We start from the raw sequence: 21,504 nt of genomic DNA on the forward strand, positions 1-21,504 counted from the left end.
AAAACGCCATTGCGTCCATTTAGGGGCATTTTGTCATGCTATGAGATAGGGCTAGAGACCAAAGATAAATGGGCATGAATTTGTAAAGTTGTGAGAGGAAGAAATCGTAAATGAGTTTGGTAGCTGGCCGAGTGCACTTTCGTTAGCTCGGAACCAGTCGCAGTGATCCGTGGGAGGTACCGAGGCCGAGCGAGATTGACGTGTGGGTAGGCGCGCTCCAATCACAGGCCTAGAACGAAGGGGCAAGGAACCGGGGGCCCGTCCACAGACCCATGGCTCGTTGTCAGTAGACCCAAAAGTCACAGCCAAATATCATTGACACACATATACGCCAAGAGGTGTTCTTACGGTATGTGACGGGGAAGTTACCTGTGGATAGACAAGGACTTGCTGGACAATTATTTTCCATTAGGTGAAAAAGATATTCGTATTGGAGAAACAAATATTTCAATCTGGAGACGTTACAAATTCAAGCCGTTTGCATGGGTAAGTTCGCGCTGGGGTATACAAGCTTATCATGAAATATTAGGAAGTGTTCAATTTTTAAAGAAATATGCACATGTATCGTATACTGGCTTACTATCAAACAACACAGGTGTCCGAGCTCGGGTTAGCAACGTTTAGAAACAGGACGGGGGAGAGATTGCCGGTCAAATATGATACACAACTCATACTACTTCCAGATGTTGAAACCGGGATCCTTTAGCGAAAAATCAACAAACCAAACTCAGACCATGTCACTGAGAAAATAAATTTCCCAAAACAAAATCACTTCTTAATTTCATTCATGTAACAAATAGTACTGATGGGTGGCAGCTGTTGTAAGGGAGAGAGAATTTTGTTCTGAGATGCGGTAGAACAATGCTATTGAAGGTTCGTTCAACTTTAAATCATTTCTCATACAGAACTATATTAATTATATTTGTTACAGATATTTAAAGCTTAACATTATCTACATATTGACAAATCACTGTGAAAATGGAATTGTTCATAAAGTGATTTAACAGAAAGCGAAAAAAAAGTTTGTAATTGGTTCACGGATTAAATCACGCGATTCGCATGACTGAAAATGCAACAAAGTGAAAATTTACGGAGATAAAAGTGCATAAAATCGTCAGAGACGGAATAAAGAGTATCAGAGGGGCCTAATGGAAACAAGTGATCAAGCTGTGGTCAAGGGGTTTACTACGGCCAATTACTGACCGCTGGGAGCTCAGTAGTATCCCCTGTTGGGGCAGCTAGACTGATAACGCACTCGAGTAATTACAAGCGACGGCGAATTAGTACTTTCTCACGTCTGTCTCGTAGAGAAGGTGATATCGACAGAGGCCGACTCCACAAGTTTCAAACGTATTGGATATCGCGTGACAATGTACGACATAAACTGAACGATCTTGGCTTAGATAATTACAATTTATTGGATAAACATCAACATTTACAAGTGTATAAAATGTGGAGTGTATCAGTGGGGGAAATGTTCTGTTCTTATCGCAATGGACGGACTTCAGAAGGAATCGTGCACCCGTAGGCACCATGTATAATTGTTTAATTTAGATATCTTTAAATATACCATAATGGACAAGATGGTTACGAAAATTCCAGGTAACTACTTAATTATATTTTACATGATAATATGCCGTCTCCGCTTGTTAGAAAAAAAAGCAATCCGACATCAATGTAATTGATAATGGAAAAATAAAAAACAAAGCATCCAGTAAAAAAACATTCTTCCATAAAATTTAGTTGATCATTCTTTTTAAATATAACTAAACATCTTCAATTACAATTTTAATTCTAAAGTATTAGTTTGTTTAAACTTGGGAAAATGTACCCTTGTATATTTATTTCAAGTTAAATAAATGTCACACACTATCAAAAAGTATTCAATAAGTCGAATCAGAAAAAATACTTATTACTTTTGATGCAAAATAAATAAATAAATTAATAAACGCATTGTTTATAAAAAAAAAAGTGAAATAATTAATCAAATAATTGTATAATATATATTTTTTTTAATTTCAAATGTATTTAAAAGCCTGAACAGAATGATATAAATAGTAATGTGCCATTGTCCCAAAAATTAAAGGCAAAAAGTTATAGGCAAAACAAACTGCTCAGACACAGTATTTTAACTATTGTTTAAAATAACCTATTGGAATAAATACAATAATTGTCTTGATCTATCCCCAACAAACGATTTAAAATTAATCGAAATTGTCTGTGATTGTTTATTGTAGTTTTTGATTTTTACAATATATATATGAAAATGAAGTATCATCAGGCACTCAAAATATATCAATAATTATCATATATCTATTTTTTCAATTAATGGAAATTGAATATTATCAAAACAACTAAAATGCTGAAGACGTAAAAATAATACAGAAAGGAATATAACGGATTTTCCCTTCTTTATCAACATATCTATATAATTTTATTATAGAAACTACGGTGTATTAAGAAGAAAAAACGAAAAATCTAAATTTCTTGCAATGATAAAAATATCTTATGATGGTTTGTTTCTCATTAACAGTGAAGTGAAAAAAACACAAATTCCAGAAATCAATAAATCTAGAGAAGAAACACAAGAATGCCAGTGAAAACAAAAAAAAACTCATAAATAATATGTATTTGGAAGATTTACTGAAACGACCAGCCAACGTCAATAAAATATACCGAAACCATATACATCAAACTATACCAGATAAGAATACGGTCAACATTCTACTGAGCATGATCAGCGCCAGAGCCTTTCTCTAGCTAATCCCACATTGTAGGGCGAACACAAACTGTCCAACAGATTAAACAAATCCATAATTGCTAAGAAGGGAAAAGGAAATAAAAAAAGTTATGTGAATGATGCAAGAAGATAAAAATGATGGTCGGGCCAACACATGTTAAACCTTGGGTGCATCAAGCCGTTAGATAATGGGGTAATTTGACCATGGTGCAGGAGCGTTGCTGTATCGCTGTCAGACGGAAGGCAGTGTCACCTAGGTCACGCTGCAACACGCCGGTTACATCACAGAGCTGCACTCACGAATTAGCTTCTGCATATATTCTGAAATGGATTTATTCTCGGTAGGGTGATAAGTAGGATGACGGTTTCAGTGTTTATCTCCTAACATGACTACTTTGAATCCAAGTTCCGTTATTTTAGTCAGTTTTATATAACTTATTGGGAATAAATATTATGTTTATTTCCGTGTTAATCTAACCACGCTGTGGTAAGCGCTGTTTTACATTACTGATAATCATTCTTCCTACCACGTATGTTGTGCATACGCGGGTACTTCTCTCACTCAAAAAGTTCCAACTAGTTTCGAGTGGCAGTCTGCCACGAATGTCAACTCTTTTGTTGTGATTTCCTACTCTATATAGAACCCTGTTTCCCCATGTATAGTATACAGTTCCGTGCCAGCGTATCTAGATTTTATGTCCCCGTTCGTACGTGAGCTCTACCAGACAGTACTACTACGGTCTCACCGACAAAATGGCAACCCGTCCACAGGTTTCACAAATAATTCAAATAAATGATTTACTAGAAATAATCAGTTTTCTTCAACATCAAACAAATGTCTGGTTTATCTCTATCTATATTTTCAGGCACCTGCCAAAAAGTACTTCCTCATATTTCCTCATGTCTGTTTTCTAAACTGTGTTGTTAGGAATACATGTGTTAAACCTCAATATAATTCATCATACGATATTTACACTGAATGTAATAAATCTTAAGTGTATTTCACAATATTCTTAAATATTCAGCTATTATAAAATTTCCGTATAAACATGATAAATCGTGCATATTAACCATTTCCTCATCAAACGGGCCAAATTGTTTTATCTGGACAATTGCAAAATTTCAATGAAATTAATCATAACGTTTGAATAGCAAACTAAGGTATTTCAAATTTGAACGCTACATATACATAAATCATTACTGCAAAAATAAAAATCACCCTAATTAAATGTTACAGACTACCATCGTGAATTTTCAATATTTTTTGTGTGTGTATAATTATGATTTATCAACTACATGGAATTTGGTTCCCTTAGTAATTTAATTTTCCTTTCCTACATAATATGTAAAATGTATGCAATTTCCTAATCTACATACCAGTTCATAACTAATCTAAATTGTTAATGTGTAATTTAAACTCACGCTGGTAATTAGAAGTAAACAGCATCTATAACAACAGTGAATGTGTGTACATAGTTTCTTACAAGTAATTCTCCTTTTTATAGGTAGAAATATAAAAAAGAAATCAGTATAACTATAATATATGCATACTACTCTAAATAATTTAAATATTTAGTATAACATTTTATAAAATGCATGAAAACGTATACATAATACTTAGTGTAACTTATAATGCACGTAAAAGTATATAATTTAGTTTATTTTTATAATGCATGTAAAAGTACAGATATTCGGTATAACTTTCATATAATGCACGTAAAAAAGCATACACATATTTAGCCTAACGTTTTTATAATGCATGGAAAAGTATATTAATAGATATATTTAGTATAACATCTTTAATGCATTTTAAAAAATATAACTGTATACCAATGGTCAGTATATAGATAAAGAACACAAGATTGTAAAAATGCATAAATAATCTGAATATCTTTGTATTATGCATGTAAAAGTGTACAAATAATAAGTTCATAGCTTTATTTAATATATATAAAAGTATATATATGCAATAGTAAGTCAGTAATTGTTTAAAATATTATGCATAAGAAATACCACAGTTTATGAAAAATCAAAGTAGCTTTTATTATATATTATAATATACAAATATATTTTGGTATAAATAGGAGAATCTTAATTTATAGGATAATATTTCATAAAAATATCGAGATCATGAAAGAGTAACGAATAATTTAACATAAGACATACAGTCCAATTGTTAAATTCGTTAAAACCTTATCTAAATCATGAAAATGAGCGTTATTTCAAAATAAATATAACGTGTCAAAAAAACATATAAATCAAAATCACAACAAATTACTAATCTAACTATAAGTATAAAACATTAGCTATATTATACTTATTATAATGGGTCGCCCAGGTAACACATTGATATAAAACATGTTTTTTTTTAGAAAAAGTAAAAGAAAAACAAAAGAACAAAAAACAAACAAACAAAAAAATCTTTAAAGAATTGGTATCGGGGAAGTAATTTGAACATTATTTGTTGTCATGACGAGTTTGTTTTGTTTGATTTGAAAAATGAAAACAAGAAAAATTTAAACGAATAGATAAGTAAGTTCATTACTACAGTAACCGTAACATTAAACTACCCAAACGAACGTTTAGATACATGGTCTAGTGTTAAAATTTAATGAGAAGTTGATGTTAATAGGATATTTAAACGTCCCCTGTACAAACTCAATAGAATAAAATATGACTAAACGGTCTACATCTATAGCAACAAAGTATTTAAAAAGATATTTTGAGTGAAATATATTTATTAGAAACCCCGCCGATCATATGTATGCATTATAAAATTAATATACTAGTGGAAGTAAAACAGATTCCGTTTCAAATAAACCCTCTACTGCCGGAACATGTGGCCAAATAAATATGTTATGGTTGTGATTTAAATCAACATTGAATGTTTATGGTGAAAAAACTAAAATCATATCTTAATTGAATCTCTGTGTTAGTTACCAAAATAGGTCAATCACAATTAGTTTCAATTTCTGAATAAAACTAAAACATTTCTTATTATATGAAATACCGGTATAACATTTTATTATTATCCAAATAATTTTTAAGACATGTTTATTATCAATATTTGACTTTATAAATATTTTCTATATTGATGTCAATTTACTACAGCAACTGATAACGCGATCAACTTCGATAAATTAATAGTTAATCAACCTAAAGAAAAAGCAATGGATGTAGTTTTATATATCAATAGCTATTGATATAAGAAACACTGGTCCATCTCACATTCAAATGCTTCAATAAATAGGTTTAGGTATCACAATTGTACAGAAGGCTTTATAAGAATATTTCAAACCCTAACATATCACTTTTCTATCCTTAACCATTTTAAATGTTTAATAGTTAAAACTGTTAATTAACAGGAATTAATAGGCCTTACATAGCTATATAGATGATTTCAAAACTTTGCCCTGCATGGAGGGTCAATGAATAAGATATCATCGGTTGATATTGACCTTTTTCTCTGGTTGATAATACTAGTCATTGACCTTAGCAAAGGACTATAATTGTAAGATAATGACATACCATCGCTTTAGCTATAATATCATTTGTACCCAGAAACAATAATAACTAGGAATAAAGTATACTCTTAAGACTAATAAAGAATTGGAAATGATGCAACGTCGATACCTTACAACCAGGCTGATTCAAAAGGACTTTTGCTAACATAACACCTTACATCACCTTTCTCATCGCTAACAGGTATTCAAGATTTTCTATATGGACGACAATTTGAAATAATCACCCTTTCTATTTTTTCAGAGCAATCGACTTTTGGTGAGGTGAACCAGCTGGGAGGTGTGTTCGTCAATGGGCGTCCCCTACCTAACGCCATTCGTCTGAGGATTGTAGAATTGGCTCAGCTCGGAGTACGACCTTGTGACATCAGTCGACAGCTCAGAGTCTCCCATGGTTGTGTCAGTAAGATACTAGCTCGCTATAACGAGACGGGGTCCATTTTACCAGGGGCAATTGGTGGCAGTAAACCTCGAGTTACTACCCCAAATGTCGTGAAACATATAAAGGTATACAAAGAAAGGGACCCCGGGATTTTCGCCTGGGAGATTCGTGACAAATTACTGGCGGACGGTGTATGTGACAAATACAATGTACCTTCAGTAAGCTCAATAAGTCGTATTCTCAGGAACAAGATAGGTGGCGGCCCAACCCCACAGAATCCAAGCCCAACGTATGAAAGCAAGAACCAAGTTGTTCCGTGCACTGCTGCCCCGACGCCTATTTATAATCAATTTTATCCTTACTCATGTCCACCACCTTCCATGCCAGCTGTTCCAACCGCTCAAATGGCCCCTCAGCACCACACACTTGCACCCCTGGGGGCGGCCCGGCCCCCTCAGGCCACCACCAACTGTGTGACTCCCTGTATGATGCGAGCATGGGCTGCATCTTCACATTCCGTTAATGACATTCTTGGTTTCCGGGGAAGCGTCCCCCAAGGTATGGGTCAACCCATACAGGCGGAAAACGGACCTAGTATAGGACAGAACTACAATATGAACTACTACAGCATGAAACCAACTGTATCACCAATGTACCTACAAAGCTGAGACATGCTGAGCGATAAGTAGATGATGCATTCATTAATATTTTTTTCAAGAAATACTCCTAATTTTTTTGACAAAAGTGCCAAATTCTTAACTATCCGTCCATGGAGGAATCCTACCCTTTATTCATCACTCAGGAAGTTTCTGTTGCTGTGGGTAACAATGTCAAATAATATGGAACTGCTTCCGGATTTGTAATGCGCACAATCGATCCTGGTCGAGTGGACGCTTGGGATCTGTGTTTTTGTGTATATGTTTCTTCGCCCCAGTGTTAAACATTCGGAGTAGACAAGCCCGGAAATTACACCAATATGTGTTTCATTCTGCAAATTTGATCATAATCAAGTAGAAACATGTGTAACATATCAACATGCATGCTTAGACATACACAAACACCTTGGAAAGGTGAAAGTTGTTCGTCAAAACCTCACGGGGACGATTTGTAGTGGAATTTAATTTCATCACACAAAATAATTCAATTTCCGTCTGTTTAGTTCTCAGTATGGCTTATCCTCAGGTTCCTTATTAACCTCATTTTTGTTCCTATTTAATTTTATTTCATATGCAAACACATTTTATTTAAATTTTTTCACATCCAAGGATCAAAGAAGCAGTGTATGTGTCAGACACGTAAAAAGGACACATTGAATATGTAGGCGTAACAATACAATATGTCTTAAATGTTCGGAAATGATTTCATCATTGATTTCAAAACTGTTTTGTTTGAATTTCTAACAATTTTGTTTGTGGCGAATGAATCTGTGAATAAATGTATATCGATTGTAATAAAAACTGAATATTTAAAAAAAAATCGTATTCTTATTGTCGTTTTGACATTTGCTGTTGCTGTTTCGCTGTAATAGATGTGATTGAGACGAGGCGTAAGCTAATTGTTAATCATCGCGTACGTGAATACAATACCAAACAATGGGATTATCGTGTATTCACGCGTGGTGAATAGAGATATGATTATGAAAAAATATTCAATTTCAGTAGCCTGAATTTAATTAAAAGTCATAAGCATTTACCCCCTTATAATGATCTTCGACTACTGATTGCTAGCAAAACGAAACTAGAATTCTTCGAATATGCAAGTGCTTATAACTTTTATTGACAGCAAACATCTATATAATCAGCTATTTACGAATCTTAAATACAACTATACTATACTTATAATTGTAGCTTTCCATCAGGTAGACTATAAAACCATACTGTATCATATTATAAAGCTTCTAACTTCACCAGTTAAATCTAAATAAGATTTGAAGCGACATTTAATAACTCTAAAAACAACGGCCGCACATCCTTATCACCATCAATATGCCAACACGCGTTGGTGATTTTCACGCCGTGACATATATAAGATATGTATATCGTCACCTACGTGTAGGATAGTGATGGTATATATACATGTATATAACCGATAATGGCCAAGAAACACATGGACCGGAACTACGGCGATACTGATGCACATTTAATTGTCTAGATTACGTATGTAACGTTAAACAAAAGGGAATTGATAAGATTACAGGGGAGAACGGTCATCTTTATTGTACACAAGCTTTTAAGGGTAATTATCCTGTTAAATTATTTTCATCCTGTATATTGAAGTTCTGGTTTCAGGAAGTTGTAGTATTTTGAAATTACTGCAGAGTGGTATTAGCCAACTTCGCTAGCCAAGGGTATTCAATACTATGTTAGTATCGTGTTGAACACCCTTGGCTAGCGATCGTATTGAACAACCTTGGATAGAGATCGTATTGAACACCCTTGGCTAGCGATCGTATTGAACACCCTTGGCTAGCGATCGTATTGAACACCCTTGGATAGAGATCGTATTGAACACCCTTGGCTAGCGATCGTATTGAACACCCTTGGCTAGCGATCGTATTGAACACCCTTGGTTAGCGATCGTACTGAACAACCTTGGTTAGCGATCGTGTTGAACAACCTTGGATAGAGATCGTATTGAACACCCTTGGTTAGCGATCGTACTGAACACCCTTGGCTAGCGATCGTATTGAACACCCTTGGCTAGCGATCGTGTTGAACACCCTTGGCTAGCGATCGTATTTAACACCCTTGGTTAGCAATCGTACTGAACAACCTTGGCTAGCGATCGTATTTAACACCCTTGGTTAGCAATCGTATTGAACAACCTTGGCTAGCGATCGTATTGAACACCCTTGGTTAGCGATCGTATTGAACACCCTTGGTTAGCGATCGTATTGAACACCCTTGGTTAGCGATCGTATTGAACACCCTTGGTTAGCGAATGTGGGTATAAATAAAGTTTGGAGTTCTAATGTCAATTTCAATTTTATTTGTGGAAAGACGATCAGCTTTGCTAGTAACAGTAATTAGGAATCAAATTCAAGTCAGGAAAAAATGCCGAATAACTTTGAACTCTTTTTTTCATTGGAGATACAACATGTAGAGCACATGACTCTCTACCTTAATAACAACTTGAGGGAAAACAATGTGGCACCTACAAAAACAAAACGATATTAATTTGTATTGTCCTACATGGACTTGTAAATACTATATCAGTTTCAAACATTAAAAAGTTGAACATTTTGACATATTTCAAACGAAACAGTTTTCTTTTTCCACTATTCCCAAAATCGTTATGTTTTATATCATGGCTTCAAAAATTTATTGACATCAGCAATCAAAACAGATATATATTTGATTTTGTATGCAGAAAAATATTTCATTCGCTGAATTTATTTGATATTTGCTTCCCTCTTTCTCATCTAGTTTTAAACAAACCCTGTTTTCTGTAGGTTACAATAGATATATCATATATGTTCATTTTTTTCTCTTTAGAAATACTATCTATATAGGGAGACAGTTTAATGGATAACTTTAACTGTTTAATGGTCAGTTCTAACGATTTAATGGATAACTTTAACTGTTTAATGGTCAGTTCTAACGATTTAATGGATAACTTTAACTGTTTAATGGTCAGTTCTAACGATTTAATGGATAACTTTAACTATTTAATGGATAATTTTAACTGTTAAAATGATAATATTAACTGTTTAATGGATACAACTTAAACTGTTTAATAGATAATTTTAACTGTTTAATGAATAAGTTTTACTGTTTAATTGATAATATTAACTGTTTAATGGGTTATTTCAATTGTCAAATCATCATTAACTCTAAAATCATCTGTCAAAGATTCTAAACGATATTAATTTGAGATTACGTGTACGATTGTATTAGTAATACCGTCTGTTTGTAGTATATATCAGTCAGGTATAGACATGTACATCGGTTTTCTGTAAAAACGGAACAAATCTGAAAATTGAGGATTTATTAAGACACTTTAATCTTCCGAGCTGACAAGACCTTTACACATAGTACAAACCTGGCACTATCGGAACCGATCCCAAAATACTGAACCGCAACCAACTGTGACTTTGAAACAAAATATATTTCTCCTGGTGCCGCAATTCATAAAAAGTGGCGAACACCCACGACATTTTACTGAATGAAGGAGATTGTATAATATACAGTAAATGTTGAATTACATTGTTCCTTGGTGAAATACGAACGGTAGCAGTGTCGGTACCCCTCCCTACTCCCATGTTCCCTCCCTCTCACTCTTTACTTGTATGTTACCAGGTTGTTCATAACAGTTATCGCTTCACCCCCAATCTAGATATCGAATTCCCGCAATTTGTACGGCATAGCGTAACAACACTGGGGAATGCAGTGCCTTACCCCCTCCCTAAACTACACAAACCCGATAGGGGCCTGTCCGTCCCCAGCCGGCAATAATCCCCTGACCTCTGAACCTCAACACACATGTACGCGGGGATTGACTTGTGTGGGCTTGGTGAGCCCGGGGACCCACATGGCCTAGTATTTAATACTCCCCCTCACCCCTGGTTCCCACTAGCCTTATCCATACCCCGTCCCTCTTCTTTTCTCCTCCTCCTCCTTCGCTCACCGACTTGTTTACTTCAGAGTCCGAGAAAATAATTCGGAAAACATCCAAAACAGACTCCTGGTGGTTCTAAAAGTTCAATGTTGATAGATAATTGAGTTAAGAGATATACGTTTTAACATTTACTAAAAATAACTCTTGACATGTGTAAACTTATAGAGCAACCATTCCTTTTAATGCCGTCACATACACACTAGATCTCTAGAAATCAACAATATTGTCAACCTGTCAGAAGAAAAAGAATCGACCAAATGAAAAAACTAGATTTAATAATCTATAATATATATACGGTAAAGTCCTCAAATCATTCATATAATCTACACTTCGATGAAACATAAAACTTGACAACTTAAAAAATCAAAAAAATCTTTCTTTTTTATTTTCAGAACATAAACAATTTTTTTATGTAGCGGAAAGTTTTCCTTACATGTTAACTTTGAATTTCATACAATGTAAGAATGGATTGTTCAGGGTCTCGAGACAATGATACACGGCCATTGTTCAGGGTCTCGAGACAATGATACACGGCCATTGTTCAGGGTCCCGAGGCAATGATATATGGCCGTCGAAATGGCCATTTTAAAATTTCATATAAAAAATACGAGTTCCTCACGGCCATTTACGTGTCAGAGTTCCTCGAGAAATGATTAAAAGGAAATCAACTCCATCCAAATTAAAATTAGGAATACCCTTATCTACCCCATTTGAATATTAACTAAGTTTGGTAGTTATTCTCATCTGAGGAAACAGGGCAGTGTTTGCTGACGTCATACTTGTAGCTTGGTTGGTTCAAGACACTGTTTTTTCCTAAAAACGAAATGTTATTCGTCATGATGTCAAAAACCCTAGAATACCTATATCATGACGTAATCGAGATAGTTAAAACAATATATATATAAATAGGTTTGCATGTGCGTAAGGAGACTAAGACTATGTGTTCCGAAAGGATAAGCGTTTTCCGCTTTATCCACAGCAATCGGAAAACCACTCGGGCCTTTTCGTCATATCTTCGGAAATATTATGACGGAAAGACCCGAGTGGTACCGAAGATATGACGGAAGGGCTCGAGTGGTTTTCCGATTGCATCCACAGTAGTCGTCATATCAACTATGTCAAATCTGGGTGACGTCACATAACCTAAATGATAACTATAGTGGTGACAACAGAATCACTAGGCATACCAACAAGCATTAAACATGTCTGACTTTATATCGCACACGGAAATAAAGTATTTCAAATGACAAGTGATGTCCACCAAAAACATTCCCGACCCTGGTCTTCAGCAACCTGCATCTCTCGAAACCGTTTGTAAATATTTGTTTTCAATTAAAAGTTGACATCTGTCAATGAAATCGTGATAATGGGAACAAGTCCTTGAATATCAAATCAGCTTGCACATGTAAACCCCGTAAGGTTCTAACGGTATTCAATGGTATTAAACACCAGAACACTATCGACAGTCTTATTTGATTGGTCATGTCCAGTTTACCGATAAGTAGTGACCCATTTACATGTAGAGAGACGCAATCTATACGTTTGAAGATCTACAGAAGGAAATAGCATTTTAGAGACAAACCATCTTCAAAAGTTTTAAGTGAATTATGATAGAGGAAGTAAATATCCTGAATTGTCAAACCCCTTTATACAATTCCATCGTTGTGTTCATTTCACTGCCATCATAGAGTTATTGTCTTTTCCCTAATGCAAATGTGTCACTAGCTGTGATGTAAAGCTTCGTTATATCGCCAAAATTACACTGTGGGGAAAAATGTCAGTATAATCGATGATTAACGTCGCATAATTCTTTAGTGAAACTCTCTGACACTAAAATGTGTTATTATATAGCAATGACGAAGCCATCATGTATGTTATATGCAGTGTTGAATGCCGCAAAGATTCAAGTAACAGTAAAATGGATTGATTGAAAAACTGCGAACGGGGCACTACACATTTCAGGAAAACAGACGGGTTGATCAACTACCATCAAGTTTTTGTTGTTTGCTTTATTTTCGTTAAATATGGCATCTGTTTTAAATTCAGCTTTATCTTACATTTGTTCTAAAATAATCTGCTGTAATCGAATCTAAAATAAAAACATTAGTTAAAGGAACATTCTACATTCTTGAAGAACTCTTTGCTAATGACTTTTAAAGCTATCACTGGCATACAAATATCTTTCCTGTGGTCAGTTCGGACAAGCGAATTAGGCAGGAATACCAGCGGCCAACATATAGTTAGACCGCCTTAATATAGCACAGCAGGGATTCTAGATTGTTTGGAGGATTGCTGATATAATTTTTTCGAGGATTGCATTTTGATTGCTTCGTTAGGCTTATTTCTTGTCGATTTTAAAATGTTCACAAATATTTCATACTGTTTGGTTAATAAAATGTAAACCTATTCTGTCGCAATCGCGGTTCCGTGAATATTTGTTTATTAGTTAGATCTATTAATAGATTTTTAAATTGAGACGTACGATTTCCATAATAAGGACTTAAGTCGATGCTTTTGTGACGTTTGCGTAAAAAGCATAATAGAAATGTAAGCATTCGCAGAAGATAGAGATATCTGAGAGACCAACCTTTAGGTGTCGCTAGAAAGTATATACATGTACATGCATGTGTGTGGGATATTCGTTGCATAATTAACGTATGACAAACAGCTGATTTAGATTGGCAGTATGTTGCTGTTCAGATGTCACCAAGCACCAGGCATATTATAGATATACACTATGATTCCGTACCACTGTTTATTGTCCCTGCATTCCCCTCGGAATTGCCTTCACGGGGGACTGCCGCCATATTTTTTCATTACCAGCATATATATGTGTGTATGTGTATACGTGCGTGTGCCACACCTGGCCAACACTTGGACGGGGAGGGGGAGTCCGACCGGTACTGCGCGCTAAATATGTGTGCAATTATGTGTGTTACAAATCAAATAAACAACCAACGTGCATATAGTTCGTCTGGAATCTGCAGAAGTAAACATGTTTGTTTTCAACTTCAAAGCGATCAGGTTCTGCTGTTTAGAGGAATGAAAGTGTTCCTACCGAAAAATCTGCCAATGCACTACTACCGCAGCTGATACAATTACGAATGTGCTACCCACGTGCACGTGAAATACATGACATTGAGGTTCCATGCTAACACCTACAGTACACCTTACACTACAATGCCATATGCCATAAGCCGGTGGTACCTTTAGCAGTTTTTACGTTTGAAAAGATTTCTTTGATATTGTCGAAAAAGAATAAGTTGTTTTAATCTTGGCTTTAATGAAAATGTGACTAAAAATAAAGTACTCGGAACCATAAACAGCGCATGCCCGTATCCATTCCCCTCCACCAATCGGACATGTTCAGCCCTTTTTCAATAGCAAGGGAAAAAACCGAGGGAGATCATTATACTCAGATTCTAACGGATATTAGAAAAAACCCAATATAGATCGCATACATGTTTGTTTTTTTTATAACTTTTTTGCATGCAGCGATGCAGCTATGAAGTGAAATAGTAAAAGTGATCCTGAACTATACTGGTGTATGTTTTCCCTATCTATTTATACATACAAATTTGAGGTGATTTCTATGATTACTTTACCAGAAGTCAATATGACATGATCGAGTGGGATAGTTCAGTATGGTGACACTATAAAAATGTCCGTCAGTTATATTGTGAACAAGAGAACTATGCCGCTAAGGAAGTTTTCAACATAATAGATTCTTTAAACAATGACAGGCTTACCTAAAAAGGACCCTTAATTAACATCCGATTGGATGAATCTAAGTTTGACGCTGAACCGAACATAGACAGTAAATTGCTGGATTGTTTTGGTTTGGTTTGGTTTATTTTGCTTAACGTCCTATGTTTGTTTATTTTGCTTAACGTCCTATGAACAACCAGGGTCATCTAAGGACGTGCCAGGTTTTGGAGGTGGAGGAAAGCCGGAGTAACCGGAGAAAAACCACCGGCCTACAGTCAGTACCTGGCAACTGCCCCACGTAGGATTCGAACTCGCAACCCAGAGGTGGAGGGCTAGTGATAAAGTGTCGGGACACCGTAACCACTCGGCCACCGCCAACGTAAATGACGTAGTCATACCTTTATGCTGTGGCTATAACGAGTTCGGATATAACGAATTTTGTTTATTACGAAGTATTTTTGCAATTGTGACATATTTAGGACTTGATGGTCGTAGTCTCGATTTCGTCATTCGTCGTAAACTTGCGGTCGGTATGTTATACAAACTCAAAGAAAATAAAAAAATATAACACTAGATATACCGTATGTAAAAAATTAAAACCGCCATAAGATGCTTGAAACCTTTTTACGTGTTACTCAAGTATCAATATATTTTTTATATATGGTTGTTATAATGTAGACAACTTCAGAGAAGACATGCACACTAGTTAGAATATCTTACTCAAGTTGATATGCATAGCCTAGATAGACTTCGGTAGTCTACATTACGAACTTCCCAAATGTCGCATGGTCTTAAATCATTCGAAGCAGGGGACATCTTCTTAAGGATCATTATCGTTGGTTCGGGGCACGAGGTCTTCCGAACGTGGCCGTGTTGTCATGACTGCAATAGGTAAGCAATGCATTTCACCTGTTGATTTATGTAAACGATATACTTACCAATTATTAGTGGTAATTATATGTACACTTCGACCGTCCATGGGTCGTGGGAATGAAATGGGGCTGATAAGGGTCGTGATGAATTATGGGATTGTACCCCTCCTACCAAGGGCGCAGATGGATCAGTGAGTACACGTCCGCCATTAAATAGTACACCTGGATTGAGGTGCTGTCCGGGACGTAACTTGTTACGTGTGACAAAACCATTAGTCTTAGTCTTATCAGATATTTAAGTGTTGCTCCTCGCTTGAACATCAAATGGGATATTTTACCTAATAAATATTGATTAACTTGTAGCTGTGATCGTGAATGACAGTGACATTTCATATGATTTGTTCGACTTTAATCAAATTTTCATTATTTTGTTTGTTCCGTTTAAATATGCTGGGTATTCTTTTTATTGTGTGGCTTTTAACGCTTCTAGTTTGTATTATTGCAACCTTCCAGTATAACTAAAATCATTTATTTCCTTGCTATCAACGAAGGCAATATAACTCTTTAGTTTACATTGAAATGTTATAAAACGCACCGTTACAATATAGTTAATGCCCGTGTGTTTTTTGCAATGTCATACGGCCTGGTCTTGTACCAATGCTCTCGGCCTTCCTTACATACCCAACCGGTCTTGTTGCCATACGTCATATTCAAGTTGTCGTTTTTACGTTTCCTCTATGATTTATTTTACATTCTTGCTGGCTTTCTTTACTCTCTGCACATGTTACTAGGCATCTTCTGTATGATTTGTCTGTCTGTGAATCTGTTCCCCGTCGGAGGGCCTCTTTACCATTTATCTTCTGGACGGAACTCTCTGGTCAGGGAAACAGAAAAGCAATCATTGTTCACTTGCTGGTATTTTAATGGAAAATATTTCCATGACAAATTTGTCGGCTTAAAGAAACTGATATTCCAACTGTGACAAGACGGATTCTATGCACAGGTGCACCAAGTAAGGTTTATGAGTAAAAAAGGTCGGCAATTTTACAACGAAATGCACGTGTGTAAGTTCAAAATGGCGGCAAATAATTCCATGACGTAAGGTTTTCATCTTTTACGATACAAAATGTCGGCCTTTACTCTAAAGTAGTCGTTATCAAGGGGAGAAGAATTTGTTTTCTCATCCGACACGGTGATCAAAGCGAAATGACCAATCGCAGGGCCGATACAGGTGCTGCCGTCTGTCGGCCGGTAGAGAGCTAATTGAGTTATCACGCATGTCAGAGATAACAGCGCTCTGTTGATACCGGAGCAAAACACTGGGATTCCATCAAATACGGATATGTGACGCTACCACTGATCTAATGGTATTTTAATTATAGTAGCTAGCTAACTTAAGTCCCCACGAGATTTCCATTTCTCTTTTGTTTGAATTATGCTTCTTATTTCTTATACAAAGTGACGATAGTTATATTTCATTGTATGTGCATAGCTACAATGTACAATCATAAATAGTGCATAGCTATAATCAATAAATATAATTTATCAATTTTCATCATGCGTTATTTAAGATCTGTATATCAAAAACTTACCATGATTACACATGTTTGCACAATTAAGGAATATCACACAGGTCATTGGTTGCGTAGACTTGCTAATGTCAGATTTAGAAATCTTAATGAGATTGATACATTAGTATGATGGAGAGATACACAAGTATGATGGAGAGATACACTAGTATGATGGAGAGATACACTAGTATGATGGAGAGATACACAAGTTTGATAGAGAGATACACTAGTATGGTGAGAGATACACTAGTATGATGGGGAGATACACTAGTATGATGGAGAGATACACTAGTATGATGGAGAGATACACTGGTATGATGGAGAGATACACTAGTATGATGGAGAGATACATTAGTATGATGGAGAGATACACAAGTATGATGGAGAGATACACTAGTATGATGGAGAGATACACTGGTATGATGGACAGATACACTAGTATGATGGAGAGATACACAAGTATGATGGAGAGATACACTAGTATGATGGAGAGATACACTAGTATGATGGAGAGATACACTAGTATGAGGAAGAGATACACTAGTATGGTGAAAGATACACTAGTATGATGGAGAGATACACTGGTATGATGGACAGATACACTAGTATGATGGAGAGATACACTGGTATGATGGAGAGATACACTAGTATGATGGAGAGATACATTAGTATGATGGAGAGATACACAAGTATGATGGAGAGATACACTAGTATGATGGAGAGATACACTGGTATGATGGACAGATACACTAGTATGATGGAGAGATACACAAGTATGATGGAGAGATACACTAGTATGATGGAGAGATACACTAGTATGATGGAGAGATACACTAGTATGATGAAGAGATACACTAGTATGATGAGGAGATACACTAGTGTGATGGAGAGATACACTAGTATGATGGAGATATACACCAGTATGATGAAGAGATACACTAGTTTGATAGAGAGATACACAAGTATGATGGAGAGATACACTAGTATGATGGAGAGATACACTAGTATGATGGAGAGATACACTGGTATGATAGAGAGATACACTAACATGATGGAGAGATACACTGGTATGATAGAGAGATACACTAATATGAGGGAGGGATACACTAGTATGATGGAGAGATACACTAGTATGATGGAGAGATACACTGGTATGATGGAGATATACACTAGTATGATGGAGAGATACACCAGTATGATGGAGAGATACACTAGTATGATGGACAGATACACTAGTATGATGGACAGATACACTAGTATGATGGACAGATACACTAGTATGATGAAGAGATACACTAGTATGATGGAGAGATGCACTAGTATGATGGAGAGATACACCAGTATGATGGAGAGATACACTAGTATGATGGAGAGATACACTAGTATGATGGAGAGATACACTAGTAAATGATGGAGAGATACACTGGTATGATTGAGGGATACACTTATTTACAGGAAATGTAAAGAGGCTTTGAGCCAATTTATCCAATATGGCAATTTCATATGTTAATACGTTGAATACCACATACTGCATTTTTTGCGGTGAATTATGCGTGTTTTCTACACGACGGAGATGTTTATTATAACATGAACCTGTATGATGATTACACGTGTGTTTCGTGCCTGGCGACCCTGTGTATTTGATCGCTGTATAATTACAGACCTGGCGAGCATTCAGCTCCGACTGTCTTACCATTTATGAATGGAGAGCAGTAGTATATAGATAGGTTGTGTAACTTTGGTGGGGGTGAGTTGAAGGTTGAGGTTCCGGGGTCGTACAGCTCACCAGGGTGAGGCAGTGAAGGGTGGGGCGTTCTAGTCATACAGCTAGGTAGTGGGGAGTAATATACTTACGGTTTTACGATACATTACCTAAAGGTCGAGGTGGTTAAATACTATACATTTTCGTTATACGACTTTACCAACTGTAGGATGGACGAGAATAAAAGGTCTAACATAAAGTAAGGGGCGGTTCCGTAATTGTGCTACACAATGTAATGATGGACGATTGTTCAGTAATGTTGAGGAAGATGAAGAGTAGGACACCCTAGTCGGTCTTCTAGCACAAGCAGTCAACAACTAAAACAGGAGACGATGTTCATCACGAATTTTCGAGAAAGAGATGACATTCTCTTTTAGGACAAGGATTTTAAGAAAAGTTGAAATATTTTGCCGTGTTTTTATCATTACGCTTATCCGTGTCATTTCTATTGAAGATTTACGATTGGTTCAAATACCTGGATCTCACTTCACTTTTAACATTCATGAAGAGAAGTCTGTATTTACAATGGTCACACCTTGAAGTAAATCAAACCCTTACAACTGGTTGGGTTAATAAGTTTGTATAGTTTAGATATATATATAGTGGACTGCTGTACAAAAATACTGAACATTGACCTCTCCCGCGGGGCGGGGTTCTGGAAGTTAATTACTACTTGTACACGCACAGGGACATGGGAATCACTTATATTAAATAGCGATAGATACCTATTATTATAAGAAATTTACGGGGATATGTCTAAGAGAAAGTTAAGCGTTGCGATTTTTCATCCTTACGTACATGTATTTACATTATATCTTATATCGTGTTTTAATCTAGTGTTGGCGGCTAACAACCTACATGAATCTAATAAATATACATTTCGGGATAGGTCACACAGACCCGCTATAACACGTGTCCCTGTGTAAGCTTTGAATTGTACGGGGGAGCGGTCTGTAAGGTCCGCGGTCACCCACCTGACACACGATGAGTAGGACCAAAGTACACGTGACCCCCACCACGTGACTTTACCATCCCCCTGCAGCTGACGTATTGAAGAACAGATATATGGAGGTGTGTCGATATTCGGAAGGCTAAGCGACCCGCTAAAGTACACGTGAATTATATACCATGTTTATATCAAACAATGGCGATGTAGGCGCACAAAGTACAATGCCATTAGTTATAAACGAGATCTTGTGTTTATCACACAGAGTATTGCTTTATCTGGGATAATTAAAATCAAATCAAGTTTCTTTAAAGTGGATCGTCGCATAATTTCCCAGCATAGTGATTTATTTATAAAAGCGTTTGAGCTTTGCCATGACCTTATCAGTAATATATATTGTAAGAACGAGATTCCGTGGTTTCAGGTAAACCAGGACATTTAAAAAGTGATTTTTTTTTTCAAACCCAGGTGTATAGGGCGTAAAACGTGGCCTGGTCTGGTCTGGAATTGACTGGTCAGGTCTGGTGTAGGATGGACAGGTCTGGTCTGGAATGGACTGGTCAGGTCTGATGTAGAATGGACTGGTCAGGTCTGGTGTAGTATGGACTGGTCAGGTCTGATGTAGTATGGACTGGTCAGGTCTGATGTAGAATGGACTGGTCAGGTCTGGTGTAGTATGGACTGGTCAGGTCTGATGTAGTATGGACTGGTCAGGTCTGATGTAGAATGGACTGACCAGGTCTGGTGTAGAGTGGACTGGTCAGGTCTGGTGTAGAGTGGACTGGTCAGGTCTGGTGTAGTACGGACTGGTCAGGTCTGGTGTAGTATGGACTGGTCAGGTCTGGTGTAGTATAGACTGGTCAGGTCTGGTGTAGAATGAACTGGTCAGGTCTGGTGTAGTACGGACTGGTCAGGTCTGGTGTAGTATGGACTGGTCAGGTCTGGTGTAGTATAGACTGGTCTGGTCTGGTGTAGTATGGACTGGTCAGGTCTGGTGTAGTACGGACTGGTCAGGTCTGGTGTAGTATTGACTGGTCAGGTCTGGTGTAGTATGGACTGGTCAGGTCTGGCGTAGAATGGACTGGCCAGGCCTGGTGTAGTATGGACTGGTCAGGTCTGGTGTAGTATGGACTGGTCAGGTCTGGTGTAGTATGGACTGGTCAGGTCTGGTGTATAGTGGACTGGCCAGGTCTGGTGTATAGTGGACTGGTCAGGTCTGGTATATAGTGGACTGGCCAGGTCTGGTGTAGTACGGACTGGTCAGGTCTGGTGTAGAATGAACTGGTCAGGTCTGGTGTAGTATGGACTGGTCAGGTCTGGTGTAGTATGGACAGATCTGGTGTAGTACGGACTGGTCAGGTCTGGTGTAGTACGGACTGGCCAGG

At 36.7% G+C, this 21,504-nt stretch overlaps 1 protein-coding gene across 1 annotated transcript; it reads left to right on the plus strand.

The window, feature by feature from the left end:
* Nucleotides 1-335: 335 nt before the first annotated feature.
* LOC117323288 (paired box protein Pax-1-like) lies at nucleotides 336-8,083 on the plus strand. Its single transcript, XM_033878421.1, has 2 exons — nucleotides 336-486; nucleotides 6,506-8,083. The coding sequence occupies exons 1-2, from the start codon at nucleotides 483-485 to the stop codon at nucleotides 7,309-7,311; spliced, it is 810 nt and encodes a 269-aa protein (XP_033734312.1). The 5' UTR covers nucleotides 336-482; the 3' UTR covers nucleotides 7,312-8,083.
* The last annotated feature ends 13,421 nt before the right edge of the window (nucleotides 8,084-21,504 follow it).

This window comes from Pecten maximus, chromosome 3, assembly GCF_902652985.1.
Source record: "Pecten maximus chromosome 3, xPecMax1.1, whole genome shotgun sequence".
Taxonomy (NCBI): Eukaryota; Metazoa; Mollusca; class Bivalvia; order Pectinida; family Pectinidae; genus Pecten; species Pecten maximus.